Source organism: Dendropsophus ebraccatus, chromosome 6 (genome assembly GCF_027789765.1).
Source record: "Dendropsophus ebraccatus isolate aDenEbr1 chromosome 6, aDenEbr1.pat, whole genome shotgun sequence".
In the NCBI taxonomy this organism is placed as follows: domain Eukaryota; kingdom Metazoa; phylum Chordata; class Amphibia; order Anura; family Hylidae; genus Dendropsophus; species Dendropsophus ebraccatus.
Genome location: NC_091459.1, coordinates 98,374,782 through 98,400,574, shown reverse-complemented (window position 1 = coordinate 98,400,574; position 25,793 = coordinate 98,374,782). Strand labels below are relative to the sequence as shown.

Here is a 25,793-nt window from a genome sequence, read left to right as displayed (position 1 = left end):
AGAAAACAAAATGTTAAATTTGTGTTTCCCAATTACATCCAAACAAAAAAAAACAAATCCTCACTTTCTTACTACCTTGTTAATGAGAGAATTGAACTCCATAAGCCTGCAGTCTTTGCGAAGATCATCTTTAGGTTTACACATCATAATATAGGATTTCCCATCAGTTCCTTTGAGGGAAATTTTCTTAGGTTTTTGGAGAGATGGCAGAATCTCTACCTGCAAGAAATAAATTCTCCCTAATGACTTCATGCAAATTCTCATGGGAGTTACTAAGGTGATCGGCAAAATAACATATCCATGTTATTACAATAAGTCCCTATCTGGGTACATCCTGATCCTGACACATTTATTATGTCTCACGTAAAGCTAAAAAAGAACAATCTCAAAATACAACTTTATATAGGTTTCAAACCATATAAATCATCTAAAAAAAATGCAACAGCTCACCGCTAATGACAAGATACAGACCCAATACAGATATGAAAATGTCAAATTGGCATGTCAAAAGTTTTTTTTATAACAGCAGGTACACTTTAAGTCGTTTCCGTTACAGATTATTGTACTTACAACATCATCAAAGCCAGCAATAAAAGCCCAGCGTCCAGGAAAGGGGTCATGATCAGCAAGGTCTCGTTTCCCGGCTGTAGATGGCAGCGTGGGGATCATTACTGATTGTAGAGGTATAAGTATTTGACTAAATGTTGGCTCTTCCACTAATTTTTTCAGCAGTCTGAAGTGCACACTCATGCTTAAGGTGCCAGTGTTTCCATCAACCTAAGAAAAAACATGTAAAGCATATACTGTATGTAAACATACATTGTTTAATAGTACTCATGTGCTCAGGAGCAGTAGGAAAAGTGTAAAATAATCCTTTACAAGTAAATTCTAAGAAAGTGTTAAAGGGGTTAAGCCAGGCTTATAAAACACGTCCGTTTTCTTCCAGAAACAGCACCTCTTCTTTTGTCATTGTGGCTTTTGCTGCTCTTTTCCACTAAAGTAAATGGAGGTGAATTGTAATAGGACACACCACCTGAGGACAGGAGTCATAAGGATCATTTCTGGCACCAAAACCATACGTTTTTCAACCCTATTTATATTCCAGAAAATTAAAGGTAGATAAAAAGGAAAACAGAAAAAAACTTTAAGAGCTGTACTTACGGGCTTGTTGCACAGCTCAAGAAGCTTATCTGTGAGCCGAGTTGCATCTCCTATGAATTTCCCAAGAGCAGGCTTCATGTGAATGGCTTTATTAAGTACTTCTTTGCATCTGTTTACACGCATAGGGTAAGAAGACTGAGAGGAAAAAATGATGAGACTCCCTCAGACAATAAAGCATTTTCAAGTCTCATGTACATACACTTAAAGGGCACCGTTCAAGTACCTGGTAGAGCGCAAACCGGCCCCAGTACCTTATAGCTGCTGCTCGCAGCTCTTTGACGATGTGCCTGACAGTCTCCAGTGGAACAGCAATTTCAAAATAAAACTCTTCAAATGTTGCCCCCAGTAACTAGGCATGGGGACGAAGCTGCAGACACACTGCGTCCGTCGCTTGATTGGCAGCCTCAGCGCTGGCCTTTGCAGTAAGTTCACAGCACTTAGGCTTTCAATGCGAATGGGAAGAGGACGGAGGCAGCATGACTACATGTCGATGTAGCTTTACCTCAATGCCGACATACCAGGTGTCAGAAGCAACAATTAAACAGTGTTGTTTTAAAGCTGCTGCCCCGCTGGAGACTGTTGGGCACAGTGTCAGAGAGCTGTGTGCTAAAGCATTTAATAAAAGCTGTGGGTTTTATATGGTGATTGGAAGGGGAAGAGAAAAGTTTTTTTGACCACCTCAGGTGGTTATTGGTGTTCAGGATGCAGTTTCATATCTAGTTTGGTTTTATAGTTTTACTCTTTGGACTATGTTTGGCATTAGGCTGGGTTCACACTATGTATATTTGAGGCTGTATTTGTGAGGCTGTATAGCAACCAAAACCAGGAGTGGATTGAAAACACAGAAAGGCTCTGTTCACATAATGTTGTAATTGAGTGGATGGCCGTCATTTAATGGCAAATATTTGCTGTTATTTTAAAACAACGGCTGTGGTATTGAAATAATGGCCGTTATTTACTGTTATATGGCGGCCATCCACTCAATTTCAATATTGTGTGAACAGATCCTTTCTGTGTTTTCAATCCACTCCTGGTTTTGGTTGCTATGAGGACCTGACATGAGGACCAAATACAGCCTCAAATATACATAGTGTGAACCCAGCCCCCGGGTATATTCACACGGGCGGGCTCGCAGCGAGATTCTCGCTGCGAGCCCGGCAGGTCCTGGCAGTTCCCATACACTACATACTTGCTGCGGTCTAAACGACCGCAGCGAGTATGTAATTATACCGCCCTTAACCCCTTCTGCTCCCCCGCTGTGTATATACTTTACCTGTCCTCGCTGCACGGGTCCGGCATCCTGCTCTCCCGCCCGGCCAATCAGTGGCTGCGGCTGGGCAACACACTGATTGGCCGGACAGGAGAGCAGGACGCCGGACCCGTGCAGCGAGGACAGGTAAAGTATATACACAGCGGGGGAGCAGAAGGGGTTAAGGGCGGTATAATTACATACTCGCTGCGGTCGTTTAGACCGCAGCAAGCATGTAGTGTATGGGAACTGCCAGGACCTGCCGGGCTCGCAGTGAGAATCTCACTGCGAGCCCGCCCGTGTGAATATACCCTTAAAGTGACACTGTTGTTATAACTTTCAAAATCTAAATCAACAGTAGATGTGATATAAAGCAAGTTTGTAATATACATTCATTATTTTTTTTGTTATTGTAATCATGCTGTAAAACAAAGCTGAACGTACCAGAAATCCAGGTCCAGTCTCCTGAAGGCATTTATAGACTTGGGCTGGTTACAGGAATTCCGGCCAGTACAGAAAGTCACGGCCTGGCACACACCGGACTTCCTGTTTTCTGACTACTTTTTTTGTCAAAGAGTCGGAAAACAGGAAGTGTCGTGTTTTCCATTATATATAATTATGAATGAAAAATTGCAAACTTGCTTCATATCACATCTACTGATAATTTAGATTATGAAAGTTATAACAACATAAAACAGAAATGTTACACTTTTTAGCGATAGCCACCTTTACCTTAGACACAGCAGTCATCATCCACATTGCCTGCTGAGGATAAGCTACAAAGACTTTTGCCACAATTTCCATCAGTACTGCAAACACCTCATCATGAGAGTGACAGATACGGGAGATCAGCTGGGAGAAAGCTGTCAGAAACTGATATGGAGCCAGATGGTTTTTATGGTCAGTAATGGTTTGGTTAATTCTTATTAAATCATTTTTCACACTCTGACGATCTGCCCGACTACCTGAAATACAACATAAGTATTATATAATTGGCACTATTCTGTCACCTAACCATCCAAAAAAACACAGATATTGCATAACATTAATACCTTTATCACATTCATAGGCTTTAGCTCCAAAGTCAAGCCACAAAGACAACATCCGAGGCATTGACTGATAGATGAACTGGTTTCCATACTGCAAGGACCTAACGGAAAGGTGTAAAATGCAAATTGTATCAAAAACATTTGTATACTGACAAGGTTATTCTATAATGCTGAATGTAAGCATTGACACTGCCAAAAATTCCAAAAGTTCACAAAGGTTTTCTATTTCTTTATTTCAAAACTTAAATATTTTCATATGAAATACAAGAGGCAATAGGAGATAAACTATGAAACAAACAAGGTACACAGACCCCCAAGTTAGTGCAGTAAAGCTAATACATGTAAAATATATGATTGCAACAATATGTTCCAGCATAAAGGAACTTGAGTGGGGGATGGGAGGGACGGGGGGGGGGGGGGGGTAATTGTCATCCCTGTCAAAGGTATAAACAATAGCACTATGCATAGCCTTGATTAAGAGAGGAGGTGTGGGGAGTGGGAATAACCTATTGACCTATAATGCCACTAGGGAGAATGTAAGGAATTTGATTTACTTTGGACCTTCATTAAAAATGGATAAAGTGTACTGCCAATCAGGGTGGATAAAAATCAATGATTTTTTAAAAAAAATCAAAAAAATCGGATTTTTTTGATTTAAATCGGATTTTTTTGATTTAAATCGGATTTTTTTCAATAAACTGCTTTTTGAGGAAAATATTTTACCATCCAAAGGTTCTTCCATCATGAGATAAAGCTGAGTTGTTTAACTCAGTAGAATAAAGGCTGTATATGTTCTCAAATGTTACAACATGAACAGAGTTGAGAAAAAGACCTTAATCCTATTGTTCTACAAGCCTATGAATACAGAATCATCCCCTTCAGTACCAAGTCCAAGAAGTTAGACAATATGTTTCTGATTGTTTGGACTATTTTTTTTTTTTTTTTTTTTTTTTGTTTAGCCAAATTAGTTAACATGGATGTTTGTTTAAGCAAATAACGTATGCTGTAATGTTGTTATTGTTTCAGTTGAATAAATCCATTTAAATTGTTGTTAAGTTCAGGATTATTTTTCTCCTTCCTAAGTACAACAGAACAGTGGTGTCCAAATATGAATGATTAACCCATTAAACTGGGGAGAAAAAAGTAATATAAAAAGTGATTCTAAAAATCTTCATCTACTTGCATGTTAAAGTAGCAAGAACTAGTTTAGGTAGAAACTTTGATTTAAATCACTGATTTAAATCAAGCCTTCCGGACTAGTGATTTAAATCGTGATTTAAATCGTGATTTAAATCAGTTTGATTTAAAACAAATCCACCCTGCTGCCAATGGACCAAACTTAGCAATTTTAACAGATTATCCAATGTGTAGGGGATGTCCTGACATTTCCTGATGGCAGATGGCGGGGAAAAGAAAGATCAGGCAGTTTTATTCATTATGTCCTATAAGAATAACAGCTAAGTGTATGGCCATCTTTATACTAATAACCCCATTAATTAGCTATTACTGTTAAAGAAAATCTATGGTCAACCGGAAAAAAAAAAGATCTAATGTTACTTTTGGGTTACCATTGTTTATAAACTTTTAACATGTCATGGATACATGTCAAAAGCTCAATCCTGAGACCCCCCACCAATATCTAGATCCTGGAGAAGTGTACAGCAGCAAGCTTCATTCCCAGATCAGCACTTAATAATATGTCCCAGGGCATGAGATGGGCAACAAAGAGTTACAACGGAGTCGGAGCCAGCACCAAATCAGACCCTGACCAATCAAAACTTTTGACATGTCCGCATCACAAAACTTATGGTGCCCTGATCACACACCTATTTAGTCCCTAATATGCTCTCCCTTTCCCAAGATACCTGAGTTTATAGTTTGACAATTCAGGGAATTACACCATTACATTTTCTGGGTTGGCAACAGGTCCTCTTTATATAGGCACCACTAAACCTGATGAAAACTACAGAACCTAAGCAAAAAAGCTAGATTTTAGTTGGTCTAATATCTATTGTCAGAAACATTTAAAATATTCACCTCCCAAAGTGATATACTATGTATCGTATCAGACCACCCTGCTTTTCAATCTTGTTTTCGGTCACCATAGGCATCAGCTTGTCATAATACTTGGCAAGGTAAAAGTGTCCATCTTCCCATTCTGGGAGCAGACTGGTTACATCCTGTATTGTTAAGAAAAGACAATGATTATTATGACAGTAATGGCACCCACTCTCTTACACTTCATTAAAGCAGTTATAAAAAAAAAAAAAAAACCTGCACATCTTGCCCCATATCCTTCCATATAATGCATGTTATCTCTTGGTTACCAGTACTATCAGCGTCTCCACTGTGAAGTGATACTCAGCATGAGAAGAAAAGCCTTGGAACCTGGGATGTATCATAGATAATGTTTCTGTTTACATGTCACTAATAGACGTCTATCAGATAAAATAAGTAAGCCCTCTAAAGCAAGAAAGGGTTGTCTTTTTATAACAACTTAGGGTTGCAATCCGTTTAATGCATAAAAACTGATGCAATTGTGTGCATCCATTTGGATCGGTTTCTGGTACTAAAGGCCCTATTCCTGTCAGAATACGGACGATAATCGTTCTGTGGAATAGGGCTTTAAGAAACTGATCTTGACTAAGTGCCAGAAATGCATTGGTGTTCACTTGAGTGTGCTGTATTCTCTGCTGATCTTACCAATGCACAAATAAAGAAGTCTTGTTGATCACAATGCTGAGCCTGCATACGTTTCTTGGAGTTTATTTGCATGATGTCGGAGTGAGACCCGTGCAAAGTGGTAGAACAGAAACGTTGATCTAATTCCACCTGTTTTATATTGTAACCTGACAAAAACCATTTAAGGCACCTGATGGAGCATGGTGCGCCCAACACAGAACTCTGTGCAGCCTAGGAGGCTGACTACAGAACAGCCTACAGAACACAGTTTTTTCCCTCTAGACACTGAAATGTAGGTTCAGGTTGCATAGTTATTGCAGCATGTACTACATTTGTAACATAATCTCTCTAGTCTTTTACTGTAAAGAGGATCTTGATATTTCTAAACGAATAAAGTCTGCGGATATCAACTGTTCTGTATAGCTATGAGCAGTAAAAAGTAATTCTGTACACACATAGTTTACATATGGACTAGAAAGAACCTCATTCACGTTGGAGCCTGCTTCCAACACTACCAGCATACAGTGGAATCTCCATGGAAGAGCTGTAGCCATTTTAATGCATTGTTTATCTTGCGCTGATCCTGTACCTTTATTATAATCGAAAACTGCAGAGTTACTCTGCTTTGATTCTAAAGGAAAACTGCAAAATCCCATTCACAGGTGAACAATTAGTTTCTCCACTGTTCTCTGTTTTCCACTTACTTTATAGGTTTTCATCACAGCATTGCTTTCAAAGTTGGCAGTTTCATCCATGAACCGTCCCAGGAGCAGCATGGCTCTGCCATGGATCAGCTGCTGCTCAGGGTTCTCAGTGATACCTGCCTGAAACAACTCTGCCCCCTTCTGAAGGACTATGAGGGCCTGGTGCACATCACCCTGATCGAGATAAGAAAGTACAGGGTTAAATATAGTGGAATGCAATTTTCCCATCAGTGACACATAATACTGAATAAAACAACAAGACACATTAACTCATTACCTAGATTTACTGACAATTACATTTATTTATTCAAACCTGATTGTAACTGAACTAAAAAGATCTCAATGACTGGAAAATTATTCACTGACGACAGATGCTGTATTGTTGCTCACCTTAGACCAAAGCCACTTAGCACGTTCAACATTGAGCTCAGCGAGCCTGGTGTCTCCTGCATTGAGGAGGGCGTTGTATGCAGCCTGATGGTGGCCCGCTTTTCGAGCAACACGAGCACTTTGCAGCCAACATTCCCCAATCATATCAGTGTAGTTAGGCCTGCAGAAAACACATGTTATATTATGCCTCTTACACACTACTAACATCCCCACATTTAGCAATCATGTAATGATGTATTTAAGTGTTTCCTTATAATCAGGTACAAAAAAAAAACGGGAGATGTAAATAATACACAATCTTTTTGTATTTTTTTAGTTTTTAACATATGGGACCACCTCTTCAAGTAACAGAATGTGTAACATATAGAATAGTATCCACTAAACATTAAAGGGGAACTCCGGATAAGAAAAACTTGTTTTCTATTTAAAGTACATTAAAAGTTATATAGATGTGTCTATACAATGTATTACTGTAGCTGTACGATTCTGCCACACAGGTAGCTGATAGACATCCAGGAAGTGAAGAAATATGGCCTCACATTGTGTGTGTTTACTGATGATGCAGACAGGGGGCAGGGCGTGATGTCACAGGAGGCTTGGCTGGATCCGCCAATCCCCTAAGTGATTCACCATCTCTGTCCGGCCAGAAGCAGCTGCTGCACTTATTTTACTGATTGCAATGGGTGGGGGCTGTGATGATCACATGAGGGAAAGCATTGCATTCTGGGAAATGCAAAACCAGGAAGGACAGAAACACAAAACAGAGCAAACCCCCCCCCCCACCAACAAACATCCCGCTGTGAATATGTGCTTTAACTCCCTGGTGCCCGCAGCCCCGCCGTCGCATCCCCCCATCCCGGCCACATCCCCCCCATCAGCCCACCCCCAGCCCGCCGCCGCCAAGAGCATAAAGTACCTGCTCGGCGGCGCGGCCGCGCCGCGGAGCAGGTGATGTATGCTCGCGGCGGCGAGCCGGAGATGGGCTGATGGGGGGATGCGGCCGGGATGGGAGGGGAATTTGCCTCCGCCAGGGATGGGGGATGCGACGGCGGGGCTGCGGGCACCAGGGAGTTAAAGCACATATTCACAGCGGGATGTTAATCCCGCTGCGAATATGTGCTATCATAGGGGTGAATTGATACCGGATCCACAGCGGTTCTCGCTTCGATTCCGCAGAAGTGAGATCCGCTGTGGATCCGGTAGGTGTGAAGGCCCCCTTAATATTACAAGACAGATATGGTAACCTGTGATTGCACAGTTTACACAGTCACTGAATGTTTTTACTTCATATTAACAAACTCATCAATAAGCGCAGCCCTAAGAACAGAGCATAGCTGAGTTTCCATAATGTAGTGGACAAGTTATCCCTGCAACAGATACCTCATGTTTAGAGGACACTTCCAAGAAGGCAAATTACCAGAGAAACTCAGTCTGCAAAACATATTTTAACAGTCTATGGAAATGTGAATGCAGCTCTGAAGTATAATACAGGCTGTATGCGTGCAACACAATAACAAGTAATGTGTTTGCAAAGTGATTTCTTTTGGAGATTTGTAATATGTAGATTTACTGTAAATGTGACCTTACAACTTGTAATCTTTCCTAAACTGCTTATTGCTAAATTATTGTAATTTCTGCCATTGCTACAGTTATCTGTTTCCTACTTGCTTCAGAAAAAGAAGACCAACTTACCTCTTAGCAAGAGTCAGTAAAGCCCTGCGTAGTGCTAGAATGGGTTCCCGTGCCCTGTAGGAGTTTTGGGTCATTTCCAGCCTTGCAGGCAAGTTAAGAGAGTCCGCATTCAAGTCACCAGCAGGATCCTGGAGCAACATCTTTACACTGTGTTCAAGCTCACACAACATGTGCAGCCTTTAAAGAACAAATCAAATCTCAATCCCACAAACCATGCAATGAATACTGTCAGTCATATTAGTCAAATTCCAGAGCTTATATAAAAAGGAGAAAAATAAAGCGATGTACCTTACTATATACTCATAACCTCTTTGGTAGGACCCTCTCTCAAAACTGGCAGCTGATAAAGGCACAATCTGCTCAGCACGCACCACTTTGAGGGTATCGTAGAATGCATCTCTTTCCTTCTTCTTTGACAACAGTAGCAGCTGCCCTAGTCTGATACTCCAGTTGGTAGATTTTCTGTCTGTTAAGGCAATACAGCTTTAACACCAAGTATAGAAAACAGCCATATGAAATTCCCTTAGAAAAATATACTGATATCTCTAGCCAAGGAAAATTTATATACCAGAGTTGCATCATGTATGTTTACTAAGACCGGTGATTCAGACACCAGGCGCTGCATGCCTCTTAGGAAAGCTAGCACACTAGCTGCTATGCCTATGCAGCATTTTGACACCAGCTAAAACTAGTGGAAATCATAGTACATTTGCTAGAACATCGTGGCTGCACCCCTCCTACTCCAAGCCCCTACTTACTTTTGATGTGTGATGCTAATTGTAACAGTACATTACTTATAAAACACTCCCTTAATACATGATTATTACCTGTAGAGAGGTATTCATCCACAAAGTCCCATTTGGAAAGCTTCCAAGCTGCCTCAACTCTGTAAGCATTCAATTCTGCTGTCCACTCTGGCCTATGGATTAAATAAGTTTTTAAGGTAACAGGCAAGCATTTCTCTTAGGCTGGACTCCTTCCATAAACATAGAAAACATTTTTCCCCCAATAGGTAAAGAGGAATAAACAACTGCAAAACAAGTTTGACAATGCTTATCTCTCCCATTCACTCAAAAAATCCATATAGTGCTAAATAAACATGCCAATACTTCACTGAACACAATTCCTAAACATATACCTATGCCTTGCACTCCTGCCTAGCATGATCAGAAAACTTACTTTGAAAAAGTCATGCGCTATATGTAAATGCCGGACAATTAGTCATCTGGGCGTTGTGGCTGGGGTAAGTAGTCACGGTTCCCTGGGTGTGTCAGCACTGTAGTCACGCCCCTCGGACACTCTCAGCGCTCTATCAGCCATATGTTATAGGAGGTGGTCAGTGATGTACCGACACGTGCTATATCAATTTTTGGACTGTTTGGTTCCCTGTAAAGCGAATGTACCACTTCTCTACATAAATCATTTTTGCATGACCTGGTTGGCGCGGGTGCATAGATCCTGGTGGCGCTGACCGCCCAGCTCCATCTGCACCGGTTTCTTGATATGCAAATAGAGCAGCTCAGAGCACTGTAGGCAGGCCGTTCACCCCCAAGTGCACTGATATCCCCTCCCCTCAATGACTTGGCCAGACTTGATTCTGAAGAAGGCATGACACCAAGGGGATATTGGCATATCAAGAAAATGGCGCAAATGGCAGGAGCTGTAAAGCGATTTAAAGGACGGATGGTGCCAACGGAATCTATGCACTGGTGCTGACCAGGTCATATGTTGTTTTTTTTTTTTTTTTTTATGTAGGGTAGAGGTACATTCGTTTTAGGTCTACCCATGTACAGACTTATTGTTGTGCAAGATATAGTGTGATACTTGCCTACTATTTAGGACTCCATTAACTTGTGTAATGACAGTTGACAATTGGCCGAGACCCAACATTGATTTCACTACTCCATGATAGTGTACAATCTGCAGGAAGAAAAAGTAGATATTAGGAATAGAGATGAGCAAACCTCCAGCATGCTCCGAGTCGATCCAAACCCCAACTTTCGGCATTTGATTAGCGGTGGCTGCTGAAGTTGGATAAAGCATTAAGGCTATGTGGAAAACATGGATATAGTCATTGGCTGTATCCATGTTTTCCAGACAACCTTAGAGCTTTGTCCAACTTCAGCAGTCCCCGCTAATCAAATGCCGAACGTTCGGGTTCGGATGAACTCGAACCCGAATCCGGTTTGCTCATCTCTAATTAGGAACCTACTTGCCTCCCTAGCATACCTAAGTAAGGTATGCCACGATGAAACACGTAAGTCTGCATAGCAGTTGCAGGCACAAGTCAGTACAAATTATTTGCAAAGATTATTTGCAAAGTAGGTGTGTTTTTTTTTTCCATTGTAGATGCATTGGAGCGATCAAAGAAATGTAACATATAATACATGGCAATAGCTGTCATGGCATCACAGCTTGCTGCCCAGCTTCCAAGCAATGAAAGGTGTCTGTTTCAAGATAAAATGCAAACAGTTGACTGTCTATACAGAATACTGGCCTAACACAAGGTGGAAAAAACAAAAATTGGCTCTATCCTTGAGGGGGTTAATGGGCACCGTAAAAGGTGTATTAGTAGTCATTAAGAGCCCAAATCACTGAAAATCCAAAAATCACAATTAAATTATCATGTTTTGATCCCGGGGAAGGGAAACACCCTATGAGGTACCCACTTTCCTAATTTTAGGGAGTAAAATTTCTTTCTGACTCCAAATCTGGCTGCCAGAATAAAGCCGTAGATCACTGACCACTCCAAACTCTAGTAACTATAACCTGTAATATTACTCAGGAGTATCCAGGCTCCTTCTGAACTATTTTAGTGAGTTCATCATGGCAACCTTCTTTGGGAGAGAGATCCTTAGTTGCACTGCTCTTACAGTAAAGAACCCTCTTCTGTGTTGGTGTACAAGACTGTACAATACCTCTTCTGGCTTGAGTTGAATAGCTCGATCATAGCAGGCTGTAGCGTCTCTTAGCAAACCAATGCTTTCATGCTCCAAGATCTGTTCTTTCAGAGAGGCCTCTTTCTTGCGAATAGCACTCACCCCAGCTACACCATCAGGTTCATGCATAGCAGCATAGAGTTTCTAAAGGAGGTGTAAAAGTTGTTTTATCACATTGTTTTATTAGAAGACTGAAATATTGTATGCATACTGCAAGCTTATTAATCCATAGGTAGTTAGTGAGGGCCTTTACTCAGTCCCTTTAAATCCCTTAGCTAATTTAAATCAAAGGGGTTTACCAGGCTAAGTTTATTGTTGACTTAAATTAAGAATAGGTCATCAATATCAGATTGGTGGGGTTGTGACACTTGGCACCTTACCAATCAGCTGCTTTCCAGACCCATAACACCCCCGTACACAGGGAATCGAGCCAGAAGCAGACAGTTCTATACACCGAGTAGTGGCCGTGCTGAAGTGAAAGGTAGCTAAGATACAGTGACCCAGCAGAGACACTGAATAATGTATTAAGTTGTGCTTCTGGCTCTGCTGGGCGTTTGTACACCACCTAATGGAGACTGATGAGCTATCACAGGGATGCATCATCAATAAATTTAACCCCTTTAATGAAGTTATATGTTGTTTCCTTCTTATATGTTTGACTTTAGTAATTTTGTAAATACATTGCATTATTGATATTACACTGAATTACAGCCTGTGCTACTTCAGATTTGTATTCACAATTCTGCAGGCTACAGAGCTGGGATCCCCTCACATTCTTTTCTGGTTCCATGTCTGCACAGAGCTTGTTCTGGTGATCTGTTTTCTGGTATGTGTACATTAATCTAACGTAGTATAAGATGTTAATGATGTGTCTGATGTAACAAGCTTGTAAATTATACCCGATAACAACTCTGGACTATTATATACACTGTAGCTTAGGATCAATGCAAGATAAGTAATGCAAACTATTTACAATGTTATTCAGTTTTTTGATTATATCCATAAATAGAACAGAAAATTGTGTTCAAAGGTGAACAATAACTGGTGATAAAAGCAAGATACCCTGTGAATGATCCGACTAAAAATACTTTAAAGTAGAGAAGTTTCTATCACCAATAACAAACTGCTCACCTGCAAAAAACCCAAGTGCTCTTGAATTTCTTGCTTTTTTTCCATAATGAAGGATTCAAAGTGCATAACAGCCCTGGTATAAGCTTTAGAGCGAAATGAAGCTACAGCCAGAGTATCCTGAGGTATGAGCTCCAGAAATGTAGTCACATTTTGGTATTCTGCATACTCCTCCTGGAAGTTTGCTGGTGGAAAATGAAATCATCAAAATATTTTCCAAATAAGCTCAAAAAGCAACTAAAATAAAATAAAACCCTGAAAACAAAACTTTACAATACAATAAGGTAGTTGTTATCCTGGCCAAAGAATACATTTCTCATGATTAACTATTACTTCTCTTTTAGATCACACACTCTCTCAACCACTGCTCATTATCAGGAAATTCCATCTTGTTGAATCAGTCAGGCCCTGTCTGTTCTATGGAGAGGGGAGGGGGAGGAGGGAGAGTAGTTTGCAGCAGAGAACAAAGGATTACACAGCGGGAACTGTGTGAAAGCCTCTATTCAGAGGTCAGTGCTAACTTCAGTGGAGATAGCCAAGTGATGTAGCTGTAAATTAACTCTTTGTTGTCCTGTTTTGGTGCCTCATCTCCCTCCACCCCTCTCCTCTCCATAGAGAACAATGAAGACAGGGGCGAGAGCTTCAAACTGCTTTCTAATGATTAGGCTATGTTCACACTACGGAAGTTTCACGGAACGCGCTACGGCCGGAGACTTACGTAGTTTGCATGCAAAGGAAAGTATACGATGTACGGCTGCACAGTTCACACTACGTACGAACTTACGCCCGGATCGTACGCGGCGCCGTAAAAATGAACCAGACCATTGTTTGCGGTAACTTACGCTCGTAGCGTTACATGCGGTCCCGTACGTAGTGGTGATTTCTTCATTTTTGCAGCTTTTTGTGCCGATCCAAAAGGTTCTGTAGGGTGTCCAGGGCTAGGCGAAGCTTTCCAAGTAAAAGACCGCTGTCAGATTGCTACGTAGGGCGCTCGGTAAGCGTAAGTAGACTACGGGCGTAAGTTCGCGGTCCGTACGTAGCCGGCCGCAAGTAGCGTAAATCTCCGGCCGGAGTTTACCGCGTATACGTCCGGCTGCGAAAATATGCGGCCGGACATATACGCAGTGTGAACATAGCCTAAAAATGCATTTTTCGGGTAAGAAACCCAATTACAAAGTTTCTTAAAATCGCCTGTACTATTGATTTCTGCAAAAAAAAATTAAAAATTAAACGTCAGTTACACTTTAATATAAAGAACGTTCACACTTCTAGCAATGTAGAAATTATTTGCTACTATAATAACTACTATAACCAACCTTTTATTTCTCCACGACCTCCACCCTTGACGTTGCTTTTCTCAGCTTGAAGCACCTGGAGTTTTTCCCTTGCCCACTGAGTAAGATGGTCGAGCATTGAAAAGACAGTCTGGGTACTGAGCTGGCTCAGATCAGAGGCATTGTCTTGTAGACGCCGAACCCATGGATCATCATGCTTCAAAACTGCCATCATCTCTGTGTGAACCTAGGAAGAAGTAGGAGCCATCTTACATTTCGGGACCGAATGGATGATAATTCTTCTTGAGGGGGGGCGTCATAAAGATATATTGAGACTTAAGAAATGTTACTATACCGTACCTCTTTCTGATCTTCTTTGCTGCATCCTAGCAAAACATAGACAAGTATGTGTGGCAGAAGATAGATGGTGACTTTGAAGTCATGTTTCATCATAATACTGCAACAATTGAAAACCTTTCGCGCAAAATCATGTCTCACCTGCAAAATACACAAAAGAAAAGTATAATAAGACATTTAATTCAACCAACATTTACCGCTAAAAGTCGAATTTATTTACGGGGTACTCCAAAGGAGAAAAAAATGTTCTTTAACCCCTTCAAGCACCCATGACGTAGCAGTACTTCATGGCAGCCTATCACTTAAGGAACCATGCTGTACTGGTACGCTATTAAAAGACAAGTGCCATGAAAAACTTTTTCCCAGTAATTGAAGCACATTACAAAGTAACTGTGTAATATGCTTCAATCACCTATCTGCCTCCCTTCCCTGTCTTTTCCCCCCTCCACCCCCCACCAGGAAGTGTCCTAACTCACACAGACCTGATTACTGTCGTCACCGTCACCAAGCTCTTCTCTCAGCTCCTTCTCCTGTTACACCAGCCTCCCCCCTCCCCTGCCTTGTCAGGTGACTCAGCTTGCTCACCTCCGATTGGCTGAATAACTGCAAGCCATCACTTGTCACATCTCACTTGCTTATCTTCCCTCTGACTGACTCGGGCACATAGGCAGCCTCCCCCTCCCCTCATACCCTCTCTCCTGCTGCCGTGGACTCAGTGAAGGAGTCATGTCACTAGAGAAGATAAGCTGAGCAAGCAGAGTCACCTGACAAGGAGGGGAGGGGGAGGCTGGTGTAACAGGACCTAGAGCAGCCCTCCTGCTGATGACTCATCCTCACAAGAAGGAGCTGCCTGGTGACGGTGACGACAGTCATTAGGTCTGTGTGAGTTAGGACACTTCCTGCTGGGGGGTGGAGGGGGGAAAAGACAGGGAAGGGAGGCAGATAGGTGATTGAAGCACATTACAGAGTTATATAACTTTGTAATGTGCTTCAATTACTGGGAAAAAGTTTTTCATGGCAATTGTCCTTTAAGTCCAGGGGCTTTACGAAGGTAGCTGAGGAGTTGAGCTCACCTCTTAGAGGGTGAGGCCCGGCAGCTGGGTTCTCACCAATAATAATGGGCCGCTGCCCATTATTTAAGAGGTTGTCCAGGGAAACCTTACTTGTCCCCTATCCACAGGATAGGGGACAAGTAAGAGATCACCGGGGGTCTGACCTATTAAGATATAACAATCATATTCCTCTAGATAAATGGCATAAACAAATGTGGAAAAAAGCGGCACATTATCTATGAGAAAAAACATAAGTAAAAGCAATTAAAATCTCCCATCTACACAAATATGATAGTAATAACAACTAGAGATGGTGGCACAAAAAATTACACCCCAACCAAAAAATACTGCAATAATTAAAATTGGCCAGGCCCTTAAAGTGTTTTTCAATGTAAACGTACTTGTCCACTATCCACATATGCCCTATATAGAGATCCTATATGCCCCCTGGAAATCTCTAGATTTCCCTGACTCTTGTGTGACCCGCAGATCCATTCATTCTCTATTGAGCCACTGTAGAGAGATTAATACAGTACTTGGCACTAAGTATGGCTCCACATCAGCCCAGAGGTCATGCCACCCCATCCCACCCCCACCTCACGTTATACTTTTCCCCTATCCTGTGGAAAGGGGACAAGAGTGTTTACATGGGAAAACCCATTTAAAGGCCAAAATCCACTGGTGTAAGAAACTTACAGATACAAAAGACTTGTAAATTATTTTTATTTAAAAATCTCAAGTCTTCCAGTACTTATCAGCTACTGTATGTCCTACATGTGGTGGTGTACCCTTCCAGACTGACACTGGTGCACCCTTCCTTCCAATGGGGATTTGCTGAGCTTCTGGACAGTTCCTATCACAAACAGAGGTGGCAGCACTGTGTCAGACTGGAAAAAATACACCACTTCCAGCAAGACATACAGCAGCTGATAAGTATAGGAAGGCTTAAGATTTTTTTTTTTTATATAAAAGTAATTTTTAATCCCCTTTTTCATAGAATATTCATGTACAACAGTTATATCATTATATACAGTTGCCTACTTATTATTTTATGAACTATATCAGTGCGTAAAAGCAGCGTAGTCAGACTCTTATCCTTCAGATTATTACAGTACAGTACCTTAGTAATTAAGTAACCAGCCCAGCAAGCAGACCAGTCTGCAAAGTTACTTCCCAGCCTACTAAGATAAATTGGTTTCTTTATGTTGGTCCAATTTATTGCCTTCTTAGAACTCTTGTACCTGTTTTGAAAAAAGAAAAAAACAAAAAACAAAAGTCTTTTTCTAACAATGTAGTCTAGTGTAAGGGTCCTATTAGACGGGCCGATGGTGACGAACTCAATAATGTGAACAAGTGCCAGTCTGCTAGATCGGCAGTCGTTTACTGAGCCTATTACACGTCTCGATGATAGTTTAGCTAGGGCTGCACAGACATCATTAGCGATGTCTGTGCAGCCCTTGGCCTAAGCTATTACCTTACCTCTCCACGCTCCCGGTCTTCTGTCCTCTGCTTTCACTCCCGGTGCCACAGCTGCAGATTCAGAACCAGCGGCCCGTGATTGGCTGAGCGGCTAGTCAGTTCAAACAGACTGCTCTAAAGCTGCAGCGTGCGGGGCCAGGAAGGAAGCAAAGGACAGGAGAAGACCGGGAGTGTGAAGAGGTAATGTATAACAGTTTATGCAATCGTTAGCCGTCGGCCATGCATCGCTATTTCATGTAGAGATGCACGGTCTGTGGACGATGATTTTAGAGCTCTATTACATGGATCAATAAACAAACGAGTCAGGCCAATTTGGCCAATTATAGCTCTGTGTAATAGAGACAACAATCAACAGACAAAACGACCATTAGGTCCAGGCCTAAAATCATCAGCTGCCAGCTGCGCATAGCTATTACATGTAGTAATGTGCATCCGAAGGCTGGTGACTGTGTAAAAATAAAAAAAATAACCTACTACATATCTGTCCTGGCTCCCTGACTTCCTGCTTCCCGATAATCAAGCAGTGAGGGCTGCACGGACACGGACATGTCCATGCAGCCCTTGTAAAAAAAAAAAAATGACTGGCTGAGTGGCCTGTGACTTCACCCAGTGCTAGGTGCAGGCTAAAGGAGTTTATATTTTTGCAAGGGCTGCATGGACATCGCTAACGATGTCCGTGCAGTCCTTGCTGCTCGATTATTAGGCAGTGTATGGGTTCAGTAAGCAAGCGCCAATCTAGGAGATCTCAGGAAGAGTGGGTATAAAACTATACACAGATAGATCATGCATATAGTAACAAGAGATGCAGCACATAACTGACCTCAGTGTTCGGGTTATTTATTGAGCACTAAGGAACCTTTCATTCGTGAAATCCATGAGAGTTAGTATAGTATAGTATAGCCTCAGTATAGCCTCCCAATGTTATAAGATTTTCTTTAATTTGGTGTTCTTTAAAGGCATATGGTCAGTATAAAAAATGAGTTTTTATTTTTGACCGCGCTTTTCTCAAAACAGGTGGCCATGATAGGCTATCTACTGTAAAAGCCTGAAAAATCCATTTAATGTTTAATATTGGTTATTAATGTTATTGACCCCCATACAGCAGCCCTAGTGAGAATTCTGCTTGATCTTAGATCTATTATAATCATGAATACCTGGTGTTAAGATGTGGTTCCAATATTTCCTGAACATGTTCTGGAAATCGCCTCCAAAGCCTTCGCCCAGGACAATCAGTTCTTCCCTCTCGGCATTCATAGATGGATAACAACTCCTGTAGTTGTACATGGATGAGACAGCAAGCAATCTTTGTGATGATATATTCCCACAACTGTGCATAGAAATTACTTATGGCTAATAGAAAATGAACAGCATTGTTTATTGGAAACAACAAAACAGGAGGGTTTAGAAGTACAGTAACATTTCCAAGCATTATGTTATGGGTTGACTTACCACATTTTAGGTTGTATATACCTTACACAAAGTATATTCCTCCTCACACATTAACAGTAATACAGTGATAAAAATTTGGCAGTGGGTAGAAGGTGTGCCTGTTTATCCATACAACAAGCCATATGGATAAGGTCACAGAAAAGTTGAAACAGATAGGAAGCAAAATAGTTATTATAATATTTCCTACCTGAATAGCATAAGCTGCAGAATCCTGAGCCCGAACATTATCAGCGTATGCAAGAAAGGCCCTTGTCAGCTCCATCAATAGTTCATAAGCAAAGTTCATGTCTTCAACTCCAGTCTGAACAAAACAGCAATATTTGCATCATTCTTTCTTAAATACAGGTTATTATGCCATGTACAGTTAAATAAGCTAGATAGAGCCACTGCATTCACTATCTCCACTTGGCCCATGCCAAAAGTTTTGATCGGTTGGGGTCTAAGTGTTCAGATCCCCACTTATCTCTAGATACAGGAAGGAGAAGCACACGGCCGAGTACTTCTCTCCCTGATTTCCTTGCAATCTACAGCTTGCTACATGAGACAAGCTCTTTGGATTTGCTATGTGCAGAAAAGGGCCTAGGCTGGGTGTGCATGTGAGCCGAGCCTGTCTACCCTCTCCAGAGCGTCTGTGCTGTGCCTGAAAGGTAAAACAAAGGCTTCCCACTAATCTGTGACCACCCATGTTCTTTGTGTAGCTTGTCATTGCCAAGAGTAGTTCACTGTTTAGATTGTTTTGTGATGCAACCTCTGCTTTGCTGTAATGCTTTTACAGTTTTCCTTTCTGCTCACAAAGCACCCAGTGCATCAAAGATCTCAACCCATACCCTGACATACACACGCCATCTAAAGTGCTGTACTGTAAATGATCACACTGACAGTCTTTTCAGTCCACTGCATGCTACAGTATGTCATGCCATAGCTAAGGAGTAGGTGCTGCTCTATGATTGGCTAAAGAAGTATGGGAAAGCAAGTCCGAGTAGGAGTACTGCCGGCAAATGACCCAGCTCTAGACCCAGCTCTAGTCCCACCCCCTGAAATGGAGACAATGAGAAACAGCCTTGCAACATGGAGGAGGATCTCTCAGGGGCTCAATAACCGTAGTGAAAGCACTAAAAATCCCCTGTCATGAAGGGTTAATGGAAAAAAACATGCAGGTTTTTAAAATTTATTTGAAAAGTATGGATATGCGTTAAACATAAAATGTGAACCTTAAAAGAAAACAAAAATATATAGTTAGACTGGTGGATAACTTACGACAAAGGTTGATCCTTTTCCCTGGGTGTCACTAACAGAAAAGTCCAGCCTTCCAGGATCAATGGCCCCCAACTGTCCTAGGCATTCACCACACAGCAGCCGAGCCTGTGGGCTGGCATCCTGGCATCCTATTAGTAGCACTGTTACCAGCTGAGAGATGACTGGCTCTACAGTCTCACTGTCCGTCGAATACTGTAATAGTTTAGCCTTTAAACAAAAAAAGCGTGTAAAAATCCAAAAGTATTGTGGAAGCAGTCAAAAACAGGTTTATATTAAGATGCATCACAGTTGTCTTCACATGACTGGAATGAGATCTTCCAGTCATGATTTTAAAGAGAAATTACTTTCAGCAGTATCTACAGCCATCTAAACTACACAGCAATACTGTAACTAGCTATCTATAGTGAGAATCCAATAACCCATAATGTGAAATAAACCCAATACATATTAAAAAAAAAACTAGATACCTGATTCTTATACAAGGTCTCCTTTAAACTAGTGAGTGCATGAATGCGAACATCGACATTTTCATGTTGAATGGCTTTTATTGACAACTGCATCGCCGTCTGTAAGTCTGTGCTTTTGGTTGTTTCCTGGAGTTAAAACAACATATATATGACCTCTGCATAATCCCATCAACAATCTCTGGTTTGTTAAATAAATCTTCTTCACCATGAACCTACATTTTCTCATATATTCCACATAAATTTTGCAATGACCAGTTGACTAAACCCCCTTAAACAACACTATTACAGAAACAGGTATATGCAATAGACAAACACTGGGACAAATGTGCTAATACTGTTGATTATCAGCTGAACGTGCCCGTATTGGCCCGGTTACTAAAATCATTGGCTATGCTGCACATCTTCTCGTGTAATAGGCAAAGGTCCGGACAAGCTATGAAGCATTCATGCAGCCCTCCCTGCCCGATTACCATCTTATATTAAACTAAATGGTTATCCTAGGGGCTCAGGCTGTGTAATACATGTTTGATATATGTAGACTAGGTTTTCATTAGGTGGCTAAGTTTACTTAGTTTTGCAGAGTCACATACAGACCCATGACTAAAACGAATACAGTACTAAGTATGGCACAAGTCATGTAAGCAAGTTTATTTGGAGCCTGGTACATCAGCAATAGTAAATCTGCCCCAATATGATGTGTAGTATTTGAAACCCACTTTTCTGTACTCCTGAAGAACCTTCAGAATTTGCTTCAGTTCTGGATGATTGGGCAGAAAATATATTTCATGGAGAAAGTCTTGAACAGCATCTCTAATGAGATAATAAAATAAGAATTATGAAAAAAATAGATATTGTCAAGCAAAGTCTGGGGGTACATGGCCCAAACCATTGTGATCAATTTCATAATACATTTTCATTCACAAAATCTTTTTGCCTATGGGAATCATGCTGGGAATCAGAAGCAAGTGGATGGGGGCAGTGGCAGCTCATAAATATGCCAAACTACAGAGCGTGTGTACATCGACAGGACTAGTGCACACTGCAGCTCAATGAAGAAATACAGTTATATTGCCATCAGATACAGAAGCCTAAACCTTGTGACATACCTTACAATGATGCTAGAAGGGAACTGACCATGCAAGGTAAGTGTTTAACAACTTCCAACTTACCTGTTCTCTACAATTAGATATTGGAAAATAGCCACGGTTTCTTTAGGTTGGATATGTAACAAAGGCAATAATGCAACTATTATATGGCTAAGAAGAGAGCCCAAGTATGCCTGGTCCAGGCAGCGCACAAACAAGTCCCATGATCTAAAACAGATAATAAAGAACATATTCTAGAACTTGTTCTGTTCATAATCTTAACACCAAAAGTCCAGACGGGCACCACAGGTAGCCAAAAGGGATGCTAGTCCACCTGCTACAAACAATAGCAAACAACCAAAAAGAAAAGGGAAGCAGGTGTATATGTCAAATTGTTGTCTAAGCATAACTGTTAATAAAACATATTGATATTTTCCATTATTGTTGTTGTGAAGTTCATATATACCCGCTGCCTTTTTCCTTTTGGTTGTCTGTTCATAATCTTTAGAGCAAAAAAACTTCATACTACCTGCAACACAGTTCTGGAAATTCATCTTTATATCTGAGCCCAGTCCTCAATGTTGTCATCATCTTTACTCTCACTGAACTAATATGTTTCGGTCCCATAAGTTTCATCAGGGAAACCAAACTGTTCAAGGCCTGAGAACAATAAAACATTGATTATGTATCTGTATAATTCCACACATCTGTATATCTGGAATCTAATCTTTGGAATCTAATATTTGGAATTTCAAAGATTTTAGAATAGGACTGACGAGATTTGGTACAAGTTTCTGAATCATTAGAATCCACCTGGTAGCAATATCTTAAAGTTCAACCTTAAATTTGGAAGAATAAAATATCCATCCTCTATCACATTAAATACTAACAAGTATAGTGTTCAGCTGTTCATGTTACTGCCTTGAGATTGTAAGAATGTGTATGCATATGGTTGACTTCTCAACTACGACAAACTCCTAATAAAGATAGCCACTGTGCATTCTAGATCCCCATACTAGCAATCAGTGGGGGTCCCAGAGGTTAGTTCTATGGTGATCTAACATTTATCAGCTATTCTATGGATAGGTAGTAAACGCTTACTGCAGTAAATTCTTTAGACACAAGAAAATGACATACCATCTTTTTGTCTTCAATGCCAATACTGGAACTTAATAACAGCATGTTGAAAAAAGCCAGAATCCCCAGCAGCTTGGGTTGTAGATAATCTGCCTGCAACATAAAACAAATGCTTTGTCTTATTGGTACTTCTCATGGTGCTGGAAGTTGCACTGCCAGACTCTAGCATTATCTCACCATTATCTCAGGTTTAGTAATGTTCCTAGGTCCCTGGTAGGGATCATCACTGGATGCAAAGGAAGCCAAAATGGACAGCCCATTGAACACCTGCTGGTAATGCTCCCCGAGGCGCAGCAGCAGCTCATTGTGTAGTCCCTGGTAATCTTGTCTAAGCAAACTGCCCAGCTCAATTTCAGTCTCATTCTGTGTATTCAAGAAAAGAATTAACATACAGTGGTACCTTGGTTTAAGAGTAGCTTGGATTGAGAGCGTTTTGCAAGAGCTCACAGATTTCAAAATTGGTTTAAGAGCATTGCTTTGGTTTAAGAGCTCCCTGTACTGGGTGGGAGAGGGAGTGGGTGACAGGCATGGTCTGCATAGTGTGGCCTACAGCACTGTACTCTGACCCAGAAGGTCTCCCTCACCTTCCAAATCATAGCAGATCCACTCTCCATAGCTGTAACCCCTCTCTCCCGGGACAGAGAGTGCTGCATGCATGTGCCCACATATGTCCTGCTCATTTCTTCATGCTCCCTGCAGTCTGTTAGCCCTTGTGTTTCCACACAGACCTCTGACAGCAGTCCTGCTTCCCTGTTCTAGCCTGATGTACTACGCTATTGCATTATGGGGAACTGCAGTTCCATCCTGCATCTACAAACTGCTGCTGTTTTTTCAGGTTTATGCACTTACTATACATTATACTCCACATACTGATTGCTATACTGTACTGTAACTTATAATATCACATATTCAGCTGTTTATAAATGTTTGGTTGATTAGTTTTACATGTTATCCAGAATAAAAAATGATTATTTTGTGGTTGTGGAACTATTTGTCTGCATTTCAATGATTTCCTATGGGAAAATTTGCTTCGGTTTAAGAGTAGATTTGGATTACAAGCACAGTCCTGGAACAAATTATGCTTGTAATCCAAGGCTTCACTGTATATGCAAAATGCAGTTTTGTTTCCATTTTCATTTTTAAAGAGGACCTGTCACCCTGCCGTGCCGGGGTGACAGGCTCCCGACCCACCACTAGAGCCCCCTATACTTACCTGATCGCGCCAGGTCCCACTTCTTGAGTCGGTCCAGTCACAGAGATTTCAGTGCCCGAAGCCGGACGTGCGCTCCTGGGATGAGTCCCATGCCCATGGAGAATGAATGGTGAGTCCGACGCTCCATTCATCCTCTATGAGCGTCGGACTCATCTCAGGAGCGCACGCACGCCAGGCTTCGGGCGCTGAAATCTCCGTCACCGGACCGACTCAAGAAGCGGGACCCAGCGCAATCAAGTAAGTATAGGGGGGCTCTAGCGGGGGGTCAGGAGCCTGTCACCCCAGCACGGAGGGTGACAGGTTCCCTTTAAATTTGATCTTCGTGTAACAATTGCACAATATACAGTACATCCATTAAAAACCTAAAGCTATGAGATTAGAGAGAAGCAAGCAAAATCCATGTTAATGTTTGCAGAAAGTATGCAGAAATATATCCATAGTCTTTTGACACTGTACTCAAGAAACTATGAAGTGAAGCACACACATACATGATACACTTTAGCCAACTGTCCCCAATCGGACCTGGCCTCGCAGTAGCAATGGGGAACCTAAGCACCAGTTATCCATTTGGATATGGCTAAAATAGATTAAACAGTGGATGAAGTTCAGCTGTTATAATAAGATACCTTCAGATAGTGAAGTGACTTTTCAAGTTCATCCTTGGTGCAGGAACAAACAAGGTGAGAGAAGATGTACTTGAAGTTATTGATCAAAATCTCCCTGCGATTAACATTGAGCTGCTTGGCAATTGTTCTGATCAAAGCTGAGGCTACAGGACTGGCTTTGGCAGCAAGATATGGAAGCAATAGCTGCAATGTCTTCTATATAAAGAATGGAAAAAATACAGATTAAATTCAAATATGCAGATTATTTCCCTGTGCAATCCAAATAAATTGTTAGAAAAAACACTAAATAATGACTTAAAGTGTAGGACTTACTGTTAAAAAGCGGTTGAGGTCTGGAAAATCAAAGACATTGGCAATTTCAGACAAAATCTCCAAGGCTGCTTCCCTGTGATGTGCTGCCTCCTGCTTCTGCATCTCGCTGCTACGCCCAGGTGTGCTATCAAGAAGAGTTTGCTGGCTTGTGTGCAGTGACTCTACAAGAAACTGTATGGAATGATACAATTTACTTAATATTGGTTACTATATTTTTTTTTTTTAGTTTTTTATTTTATTTATTCTAATGACACCATATACAGAGTATGTACCACATATATAACTGTATGGGGTGGGGGTACTGCTGCTGACTGGTCTAAGAAGCAACGAGAGTCCAACTACTGGGACCTCTTATATACAGGGGCCAGAATAACACTGGTCCCCTTAGGCTCCGTTCCCACTGAGCAAAACTAGCGGAAGATGTTCATTCTTCAGCGCGGACAGGGCAGGAGCGCGCGCCTCCCATAGACTCCCATTATGAGCAGGAGGCTAACGGCATTCCACGGACAATTCCACCGCGGAATTCCGCTAGTTTTGCTCAGTGGGAACGGGGCCTTATACAATAGGTAGACCATAAGTGTTATTGTTGTGTTAAACACATATTTTTGCCAACAAAAAAGTTAACGTAGGCAAATAAATGCTTAAAGTGTACCTGTCATTAGAAAAAAAAGAAACTTTTGACATGTCACAGAGACATGTCAAAAGATTTGATCAGTTTTGTTCACATCAAGTGTTCAGACCCAGACCGATTAGGGCCATGACCAATCAGTAGAATGAGCCCTGAGAAGTTCATGCACAGAGTGTTTTCCCCTGGCTCTGTGTTATGTGACCTGGATGGCCGCATAATGTAAGTCTTTGGAGCACTGGTCAGACAGACACATAAAGGGGTGAGGAGCAATAACTAAGCACTTAGTAATTGCTGAAATCCGCTCATCAGCCTACTGCCGTTCAACTCACTGCCGCTCCTCTCCAGGTGCTGGGAAAAGCTGGATCCAGTCCTGGAAAACTGGGAGAAGTTTCCCAGGACTGGATCCAGCTTTTCCCGGCACCCCAGGGGTAGCGGCACGGAGCAGCTGTTAGTTAAATTGAAG

General features: G+C 41.5%; 1 protein-coding gene across 3 annotated transcripts in view; it reads right to left on the bottom strand.

Annotated features, from left to right (window-relative positions):
- ATR (ATR serine/threonine kinase) overlaps window positions 1-25,793 on the bottom strand; it is a 54,519-nt gene that overhangs the window by 5,949 nt on the left and 22,777 nt on the right. For all 3 annotated transcript variants that reach the window (XM_069975408.1, XM_069975409.1, XM_069975410.1), the window contains exons 14-41: window positions 24,703-24,873; window positions 24,391-24,585; window positions 22,729-22,914; window positions 22,552-22,644; window positions 21,944-22,074; window positions 21,499-21,642; window positions 21,046-21,139; window positions 20,330-20,455; window positions 19,863-20,069; window positions 18,793-18,906; window positions 18,311-18,426; window positions 16,798-16,918; window positions 14,629-14,766; window positions 14,311-14,515; window positions 12,998-13,179; window positions 11,846-12,010; window positions 10,756-10,847; window positions 9,755-9,846; window positions 9,216-9,393; window positions 8,928-9,104; window positions 7,236-7,395; window positions 6,846-7,019; window positions 5,497-5,639; window positions 3,463-3,560; window positions 3,143-3,375; window positions 1,162-1,296; window positions 571-777; window positions 76-219 (exon numbers count right to left, since the gene is read on the bottom strand). In XM_069975408.1, coding sequence (XP_069831509.1) covers window positions 76-219; window positions 571-777; window positions 1,162-1,296; window positions 3,143-3,375; window positions 3,463-3,560; window positions 5,497-5,639; window positions 6,846-7,019; window positions 7,236-7,395; window positions 8,928-9,104; window positions 9,216-9,393; window positions 9,755-9,846; window positions 10,756-10,847; window positions 11,846-12,010; window positions 12,998-13,179; window positions 14,311-14,515; window positions 14,629-14,766; window positions 16,798-16,918; window positions 18,311-18,426; window positions 18,793-18,906; window positions 19,863-20,069; window positions 20,330-20,455; window positions 21,046-21,139; window positions 21,499-21,642; window positions 21,944-22,074; window positions 22,552-22,644; window positions 22,729-22,914; window positions 24,391-24,585; window positions 24,703-24,873 — 4,221 coding nt within the window. The remainder of the gene's footprint in view (window positions 1-75; window positions 220-570; window positions 778-1,161; window positions 1,297-3,142; window positions 3,376-3,462; window positions 3,561-5,496; window positions 5,640-6,845; window positions 7,020-7,235; window positions 7,396-8,927; window positions 9,105-9,215; window positions 9,394-9,754; window positions 9,847-10,755; window positions 10,848-11,845; window positions 12,011-12,997; window positions 13,180-14,310; window positions 14,516-14,628; window positions 14,767-16,797; window positions 16,919-18,310; window positions 18,427-18,792; window positions 18,907-19,862; window positions 20,070-20,329; window positions 20,456-21,045; window positions 21,140-21,498; window positions 21,643-21,943; window positions 22,075-22,551; window positions 22,645-22,728; window positions 22,915-24,390; window positions 24,586-24,702; window positions 24,874-25,793) is intronic.